The sequence below is a fragment of the Delphinapterus leucas genome, chromosome 11 (genome assembly GCF_059928025.1).
Source record: "Delphinapterus leucas isolate spDelLeu-1000000601 "Yukka" chromosome 11, BTC_Dleu_Yukka2, whole genome shotgun sequence".
Taxonomy (NCBI): domain Eukaryota; kingdom Metazoa; phylum Chordata; class Mammalia; order Artiodactyla; family Monodontidae; genus Delphinapterus; species Delphinapterus leucas.
The window spans coordinates 94,606,087-94,615,031 of NC_143139.1; the positions used below are offsets into that span (position 1 = coordinate 94,606,087).

Below are 8,945 nucleotides of genomic sequence, written 5' to 3' on the forward strand. Positions count from 1 at the left end.
TTGCAGCAATGGATGGAATATAAACTAGGTGTAGCCAAGAGGATTTGAAGAGGTGCACGTGGGCATCCAGGAGGGATGCTCAGCCCTAAAACGGTCACTGGCAAGGAGAGTGAGAGGTGGTTTAAGTTAGTCATTTGTAGTGAAAAGGATGCTGAGGATTCTACCTGAATGCCTCCTCAGAGAGGACGTCCTTAACGCTCCTCTTTAAAGGACCCCAGTCACTCCCATCATCCCATTCGTTCCCTACCACACAAGTCATCTGCCATTGTGGACTGACTGTTCAGCCCCTCCACCAATCCCACACCTAACATGCAAAGGCCAGAAATCTAAAACTTACCCTTCCCAGATTCCCTTGCTGCTCAGTCATGGTTTAAATGTCTCCAGTCAGGCAGAGTCATTTTGCTAGTGCAGGGGTGGCATAGTTCAGGAGCCGTGCTTTTATAAACACCTAAATCCCTTCATGATTAAGTTACCTGGACTCCTCTGGATCTAAGCGTTGAGCAGGATACTTTGTTTACTTATTGGCTTGCTTGTTATTATCTGTCTCTCACCACTCTGTCGTTGAAGCTCCTTGATACCAGGCACTTGTTTGTTTTTTTTCACTGTACCGACAGAGCCTAGCACAGTGCCTGGTATATGGCAGAGGCTCAAGAATGATTTGCTGGATGAAAGGATGGATGGATGGGTGGGTGGATGGATGGAGGTGGGAAGACTATGGCAGGTGGAAGAGGAGGAAATAGTGGGCTGTGAGGCTCATTTTCCCAACGTGTAAACTCTGAAATGCCCCAGGGCCGAGTCCTCACAACTCTTTTCCAGTCACCCTCACCCTCTAGGTGAGCTCATCCAGTGTCATCAATTTAACTTCATAGCTCCAGGCATGACCTCTCCTTGGAATTTCTGGCTCACATCCAACACTACTACCCAACATTTTTGCTCAGATGTTAACAGATGTCTCAAATGTAACGTCTCCAAACAGAACTCTTCATTTTTCCTCCAAATCTTCTCCTCCCAACAGACTTGCCTATCTCTATTCTGCCAGTTGTTTGGGCCAAAAACCTAGGAGTCATCCCTGATGCCTCTTTATCTCATGCATTTCCGGTCTAATCGGCAGCAAATCCTCTGGGCTCTACATAATGTACAGAAACCCACCATTTCTCCCCACCCCCACCTCCCCGGTCTAAGATACCATCCTATTTCACTTGGATCATTGCAATAGTCTTCTATATTGGATGCTTCTGGTCACCCTTGTCACATCTCCCTCGGCTACCTCTGACTTTGACTCCAGCTGCAGCAGACAGGTGTGTGTGAGCTCAGCTGATCTTGTGCTGATGTGTCTTGCCTCCAGCATGCACATTGGGTCTGTTCGCTTTTCACCCAGGACGTCAGCGCTCTCAGAGCCCTCTTGGCTCGAGCACAAGATTCACCTTGTGCCGACAGCCTCTCGCCTCAAGTGTGAGCTGCACATCAAAAGTCATTCTGTGCCACATCTGATGCCGTAGGAGCCTGCTCCTCCCAGGCACCCAGGAGCGCAGAGTTAACACCCCAGTGGCAACACTCAACCAGTGGGGGTCGAGGCAACTGGGAAAATGTTCCTGCCCCCCATCCTTCAGGCAGACGATTCTGGGAAACAGTCTGTGCACTTTTCTAGGACCCTGGTAAACGCAAGCTCCCATTGCCCACAGCAGCGAAGTTGATAATGTACCTTCTGTTGGCTTTGTCTTCTTTCCTGTCTTGTCGTCCCCACTCCCTCACGGCTGCTTCTTGGTTCAGCTCTCAGAAGAGCCACGTGCACATAAGTCCTTTTCTCAGGACAAGGGCTAAGGCCTGACAGAATCTGCCATTCCGCTAGTCCCTCCTGCTACTCTCCCCTTTGCTCTACTATAGCCACAGTTCGCCAAAGACACCCAGCACACTCCTGCCTCAGGGCCTTTGCACTGGCTATTTCTGCTGCCTGGAATGCTCTTCCTCCAGATATTTCCAAGCACGTTTCTTTACTTCCTTCAGGACTCTTCCCGAGAGACCTTCGTATGTAAAGTAGTAACCTCTCCCCCTCCCCCAGTATTCCCTGGCCCCCTCACCGTGCTTTAAGTTTTTTATAGCACTGATCACCAATATCATAAATTGTCTTTTTTTCGGGGGGGGTATATTTTCTGCCTGCTCCCCCACCCCCAACTTAAAAGTAATCATCATGAGAACAGGGACTCAAGGACTTTATTGTTTTTTTCACTGCAGAACCTAGAACAGTGCTTGGCAAGTAATAACTGCTCAATAAATATTTGTTGGATGAAGCAAATAAATAAGTAAATAAATAAGACTGAAGAAGTATGTATGTATCAGACTGTGGTTACCTTGAACCCCCGGCTCCTGAGTCCGGCAGCGGGTCTGGTGGTGGCTCCGGGCTCTGAGGGACACTAGAGGCTGGCAGCAGGATGCCTATGCTGAGAATTCACTCAGTGCTTTGCCCTCTCAGTCTGTTCTTGGTGATCTCTTTGGGGGTCTTTGTTCTGAAATTTGTCTCAAGGAGTTCCAGGTAAAACCTCAAGGACCTAAGATCATCTCTCTAAGCCTGGTCCATGCTGATCCTGGGCAGAAGGGAGTTTGTCCCCTTCTGGTCCCTGAGACCCTGGCCATCACCAACATGGGGTGACCTCAACTGCCTCTGAGTGCCTGCAAGGGCTCAGCAGCCAACAACTCCTCAACTTCTGAAGGCTGGAATCCATCGGGGCGCTGGGAAGGGGTCGAGGGTGGCCTGGGGACAGGCGTACTGTGGTCCAAGCCTTCCCTTTCCAAGCTCTGCGCCCAGCCACCCCCGGCCCCCGGCCCGGTGGCCCAGGCACCGGTCCCTGGGGTGAGGGGCTGGCCGGGCTCCTTGCTTTTGCAGAGTCTTGTAGCCTCACGTGAGGGAAGCAGCACCCCCTGTGGCACAGCCCAAGTGCCAGAGGGAAGGAAGCCCCGTCTCTGATGGGGATGCCTGAGCCCGGCTCCGGCCGCTGGGCTCTGCAGGCAGTCGGAAGCTGGAGCTGCTGCGGCGCAGGACCGAAGAGGTTAACGCGCATCTGCCTCCGAATGTTAATGTGTCTAGGTGATGTCAGTGGGAGCCGGGGAAGGAGTGAGGGGAGAGCGGTGGGCAGCGGAGGCAGCGGAGGCTGCCGGGCTGCCTAGGAAGACCCCCCTCCAGACGGCGGGGCTCCGGGGGCCGGGGCTCGGGACGCAGCGGTCGGCGCGGGAGGCTGCCGCAGCCTGCGTGGGCCGACGGGCGAGCGGGCGCCGGCGCCGGCGGGATGGACCTGGAAGTCTCGCTGCTGCCCACCGGCCCCAATGCCAGCAACACCTCGGATGGCCCAGATAACCTCACCACGGCCGGTGAGACGTGTTGGAGGGGAGTCCTCCCTCCTCTGCGCCGGGGGTGGGAAATGGGAAGATTTCACCTCTGAGCCAAACTGCTGGCGAAACTTTATTACAGTTCTTGGGGATAAGATGTGCAGTATGCTTTGCCCGGAGGGGCAGGGGAAAAGGGGATGAGAATGAAACGGCAGGGGCAGAGAAGAGGGCAAAGGCACCCTCGGAAGTGGCCGGGGATGGTGGCCAGCCGCGAGGGAGGCAGGGGAGAGCTGCCCAGGAGTTCCAAAGATGCTTTGCAGAAAATATTCCAGGCTAGAAAAGCGAGCAAGAGAAGCTGGAGGGTGGTATGTAGGGAGATAGCTGGAGGCTCACTCATTCACCGATCCCGTTGGCTTTTCGCTCGAACTACGTGTTATGGGGTCTGAAACATCCTTACTGCCTGCTTGGAGAGGCGTGGGAAGGGATAACTCACAGAGATGCGAGGACATTTCCAGCGCTAAGATGCCCTGGAATTCTAGCTTTGAAGGATAAGAGGAGGAAGAAAAAAGAGGAAAGGTTTTTGCATAGAGAAAATTCTCGGGTAGCTGGGCTGCAACACACAGCTTCGGTCTCTGGTCACTCAGGAAGCCTGGGAAGCCCAGACTCAGAAGATAGGGACCAAGGAAATCCTGGACAGGAACCCAGGAGAGGGGAGGGCTGTGGGTCTGATGGGCAAAAGCCTCCAGGAGACAGTCACCCACAGAGATGCCCAGGAATCAGTACACAGCTTTCAACTCCTGAAATGAAATGATCAGGGTTGCAAATAGGAAAGGAGAAAACACATGCACGCACCCACACATGCTCACACATGCACACAGTTTCATGTCCTGCTGGCTGTTTTGATGTTGTTTCCTGGTGAAGCCCAGAGGCCCACAGAACAATTCTCTGCAGGCCGCTGTGGTTCTTGACTCTGTGACTTCTGAGAAAATGCAGGAGGCAAAGGACCGGTCCTTCAACAAACAGGTGGTGTGGGAGACTCTGATGGGATTGACCAGGGAACCAGTGCAGGAGGGCACGGGGGGGCAGGATTAGCAGCAGTGTGGGCAGGGAGTATGGTAGGGAGGATTCCAGATGAATGATGGGCCCTGAGCTGAAATGGCAGGAGGATGAACGGGGGGCAGGCTCACGGCTGGAGGCTGAGCACGCCAGTAGGAGGTCAGCCCTCAGAGAGCAGAGTCCATGTCAAACGGTCGATGCTCGCTCCTTCTGTCCCCAGGGCTGCCGCCTCGCACAGGGAGCGTCTCTTACACCAACATCATCATGCCTTCGGTGTTCGGTGCCATCTGCCTCCTGGGCATCGTTGGGAACTCCGTGGTCATCTTCGCGGTGGTGAAGAAATCCAAGCTGCCCTGGTTCAGCAACGTCCCCGACATCTTCATCATCAACCTCTCGGTGGTGGACCTCCTCTTTCTCCTGGGCATGCCCTTCATGATCCACCAGCTCATGGGCAATGGTGTCTGGCACTTTGGAGAGACCATGTGCACCCTCATCACGGCCATGGACGCCAACAGTCAGTTCACCAGCACCTACATCCTGACAGCCATGGCCATTGACCGCTACCTGGCCACCGTCCACCCCATCTCCTCCACCAAGTTCCGGAAGCCCTCTGTGGCCACCCTGGTGATCTGCCTCCTGTGGGCCCTGTCCTTCATCAGCATCACCCCCGTGTGGCTCTACGCTAGGCTTATCCCCTTCCCAGGAGGCACCGTGGGCTGTGGCATCCGCCTGCCCAACCCAGACACTGACCTCTACTGGTTCACCCTGTACCAGTTTTTCCTGGCCTTTGCCCTGCCCTTCGTGGTCATCACGGCCGCGTATGTGAGGATCCTGCAGCGCATGACATCCTCCGTGGCCCCTGCCTCTCAACGCAGCATCCGGCTGCGGACAAAGAGGGTGACCCGCACGGCCATCGCTATCTGCCTGGTTTTCTTTGTGTGCTGGGCACCCTACTACGTGCTTCAGCTGACCCAGCTGTCCATCAGCCGCCCGACGCTCACCTTTGTCTACCTGTACAACGCGGCCATCAGCTTGGGCTATGCCAACAGCTGCCTCAACCCCTTTGTGTACATCGTGCTCTGTGAGACGTTCCGAAAACGCTTGGTCCTATCGGTGAAGCCTGCGGCCCAGGGGCAGCTTCGAGCCATCAGCAATGCCCAGACGGCTGATGAAGAGAGGACAGAAAGCAAGGGCACCTGACACTTCCCCTGCCACCCTGGGCACTTCTACGTCAGGGCACCACGGCAGACCATGGGGGAAGATGCTGAGAGAAACCAAAGACCGCTCTGGGAGGATGCAGGGAGGCTGGGTGGTTACAACTAAAAACATTCAACGGGGCCCACAGATTGCTCAACGGAGCCAGGTTTGGGGGCTTCAAGCATCAGAAATCTCCTTCGGAGAACAAGATGGACCTTTGGGTTGAACAGAAACTGAGCAAGAAGATTGGTTTAAAGGTTCAGCTGAGCCCTACATCTGCTAGCTCCCAAATGTCTTTTTCCAGAGAGAAGACGTAGAAGCCTTCTTGCCAGGTTTATTTAAAATCAGGCAGGGCCAGGGCGTGAGCAGGGGTATGGGCACAGGCCCCTGGGGAAATGGGAAAGGTGGTGCGGCCTCACTGCCTCTTCCTGTCTCTCATTGGTATGATGGAGGGCAACCTTTCTCCCAAGCTGGAGGATGATGAAAAATAAAGCGTGTGGTCTCTCCATGTTCCAGCACCCTGTGTCAATTTCCCTTTATCTCTAGGCGATGCATGTTTATTTGGGGGGTGGGGGTGGGGTCTGAGCCCATGGAGGTAAAAGCCCAATTTGCTAGGAGGTCCACTTATTGGGAATGACAAGGCTACCCGGGATGGGTGTGGGTGAGGGCCTTGAAATTAAGAAAAAGGGAGAGGGTCAAGGGGGGCAGTTGTGGGGTCATTCTCTTCGGGGGGCACATTTGTCAGTCACCAGATCCAGAGTGAGCGCCCATCAGGGTCCTGCACATGCAGGGGTCATTCTGAGGCCCGGTGTGTTTGGCATCATTTTTTTGCTCTAGCCCTTTCTCTCCAAAATAAAAACGAATAAAGGAAAATCTCCACCCGTATCTCTCTGGACGCTCCTGTATAATTGCTCCGGCTTGGGGGTGGGCGTAGAGGTGGAGGCGGGCGGCCAAAAAGGGAAAGAGAGGTCGTTTGGCCGTGGAATCTAGACCTTGATTCAGGCTGCATTTTAGGAAGCAAGAAGCAGGGGATCTGCTTGTCTAAACCCATAGGGAGGATTACTGTGAATTCATTAGATTGAAATTCCGCTGCCAGTCTTGTTCTCGGGACTCAACTTCCCGTCTTCTGCTCAAAAGCACTTGGTTGTTAGCAGTGCTGGCCCCTCAGGCCAGAGTCCCACCCGCCGCCTCCCCTGCTGAGTCACAAGTCGCAGGGCTGGCTTCTCCGGCAGCCCGAGCCTGCGCCTGCCTCTTGTGGCTGCTGCTAAGATCTGCTGCGAGCCACGTAGAGCAGGAAGATTACAGACGGGGCCGCTGGGCGGCGGCCAAGGTTGCTGCTTCTCGGCTTCTTCACGAGCGGAGCCAGGAGCCAGGAGTCCTGCGCGAACCACTCCGCAGGCGTTGATGAGATAGATAGTGGGAGCAAATTGTGAGCTCCTGACTTGTCCAGATGCATCCCTAAAGCAGGTGCGTCAGCACAGCCTCCTCTCACCAGTTATTTTTCACTGCGGAGTTGCAGCAGGTAGCCTGATTAGCAAACTTCTAGGCAGCTTCTTTAGGTCCCCGGGAGCTCTTTGTAATCATCTTCATTAGTATTTCCTGCTTGCGTTCCACTCCACCCAGTGCGTGAGGAGGTGGGGTCGGGGGTGCGGACAAAGCAGACAGTTAGTTTTCCTTACTCATTACAGTGGGGTCTCTAGCTGTCACAGGTAAGCTCCAGATCTGTTTTAGATGCACATCCAACAACAACAAAAAAGATTCTTATGGGACCTTTAAGGCAACTCCTACCCACTAGTTCCAGAAAAGGAGGTTTTCCTGTAACTGGTTTGCCTATGGAAATCTTCCCCAGGGTCTATCTTCTTCACCCTCTTCCCCCTCCAAGGGGGACTCTGGGAGAGGAAATAGGTGAGATGGCCTCTCCCAGGAAATGCAAGTGACCAAGGCTACAGGCCGGTGAGTGGGCAGGCAAATGACCTGCTGACGGCCCCAGAGACTCTCAACCCCATATTGAAAACTGAAGTTGAAGCTAAGTGGGTTGAGACAGGAAAGTGAGTGGGTAGTAATGTAAACAGAGCGAGTTTTATGGTATGTGAATTATATATCAATTTTAAGAAAAGTGGCAGTGTATGCAAGGCTGAGGAAGGCAGAGCCTGAGGGAGGTGATGGGGAGAACAGGGCAGTAAGAATAATAAAGGCTAACTATTATGCACCGGCTATGGGACGGGCACTAGCCTAAACTTTTGACGTAGATTATCCTATTTAACACTCACAGCAACTCTGTGAGGCAGGTTCTAGGATTACTCCCATTTTATAAACGAGGAAATTGAGGCCCTAGAGCGATGTTAAGTCGCCGATCACAGGCCCCCCTGGAGCCAATGCCTGTCTGGCCACAAAGCTGTGCCTCATGCACAGGACCAGCCATAGGATAGAATTAAGTCCCAGAACAGAGGCAGAAGATGCTCGGAGAGGCTGAAGAAGTCTTCACTTCTCACTGGAGATTCAGGGCATGTGGAAGAGATTTTGAAGTGTAGATAGGACGTTGACAAGCGGAGATGGGGAAGAGCAAGTTTCAGGCAGGTGGAAAACACCTGAGCTAATATGTAGAGGTGGGAAAAGCTGCGTGTGTTTAAGGAACATTGCTGACGGTATTGGGGACCCTCCACCACCAATGCACATGCTCCCTCTCCCCCCAGGGTATGGATCATGATTAGTTTAACCCTATTGGACAGCCCTCTTTCCTGCTTTCCCAACCTCCCTTGCAGCTAAGGGTCCACATATGATCTAGTTTTCAGCAGGAGAGATGCGTGCAATGTTTCACTCAGTTTTGTATTTGACATCTTCATTTGACATGCTGAGATGCAGGGACTTCCCTGGTGATCCAGTGGTTAAGACTCCAAGCTTCCACTGCAGGGGGCATGGGTTCGATCCCTGGTGGGGGAACTAAGATCCCTCATGCCGTGCGGCACGGCCAAAAAAAAAAAAATTAGGCTTTATGAAATGCTGAGATGCAACATCGTCCACTTTGAATGGGGAAAATGCAAAATTGTGTTCCTCTTCTACCTGTGTGGTTCCTTAAGAAATGTGTCTTTTAAGAAAAATCAAAACAAAAACAGGACCTAAGCAGAAGTCTGCTGTGGGGACTTCTGGAAAAGGTTTTGCTTTCCCGACTAAAGGAAGCAGATCAGGTTGGTAGCATCTGGGCTCTTCCTCCTTTCTCCCTGCCTTGAATGCAGATGCATCATCTGGAGCAGCAGCCACTCCCTTGGGATGAGGTGACAACGATGAGAATGCAAACCAATGCTCTAAGGCTGGTGAGTCAGGAAGACAGAGAGCACATGTGTTCCCAAGGGCATCACTGACTTGCTGGCCCA

General features: G+C 53.3%; 1 protein-coding gene across 1 annotated transcript; it reads left to right on the forward strand.

The window, feature by feature from the left end:
- The first annotated feature begins 2,715 nt into the window (after positions 1–2,715).
- On the forward strand, positions 2,716–5,946 carry MCHR1 (melanin concentrating hormone receptor 1). The gene is made up of 2 exons (XM_022596468.3): positions 2,716–3,363; positions 4,598–5,946. The coding sequence occupies exons 1-2, from the start codon at positions 3,282–3,284 to the stop codon at positions 5,575–5,577; spliced, it is 1,062 nt and encodes a 353-aa protein (XP_022452176.1). The 5' UTR covers positions 2,716–3,281; the 3' UTR covers positions 5,578–5,946.
- Positions 5,947–8,945: the final 2,999 nt, after the last annotated feature.

Bases quoted from the DNA above. Each gene is read 5' to 3' on its own strand.
- MCHR1 (XM_022596468.3), top strand. From the start codon at position 3,282: ATGGACCTGGAAGTCTCGCTGCTGCCCACCGGCCCCAATGCCAGCAAC. The intron at 3,364-4,597 runs GTGAGACGTGTT...TTCTGTCCCCAG, and splicing joins AGATAACCTCACCACGGCCG to GGCTGCCGCCTCGCACAGGG.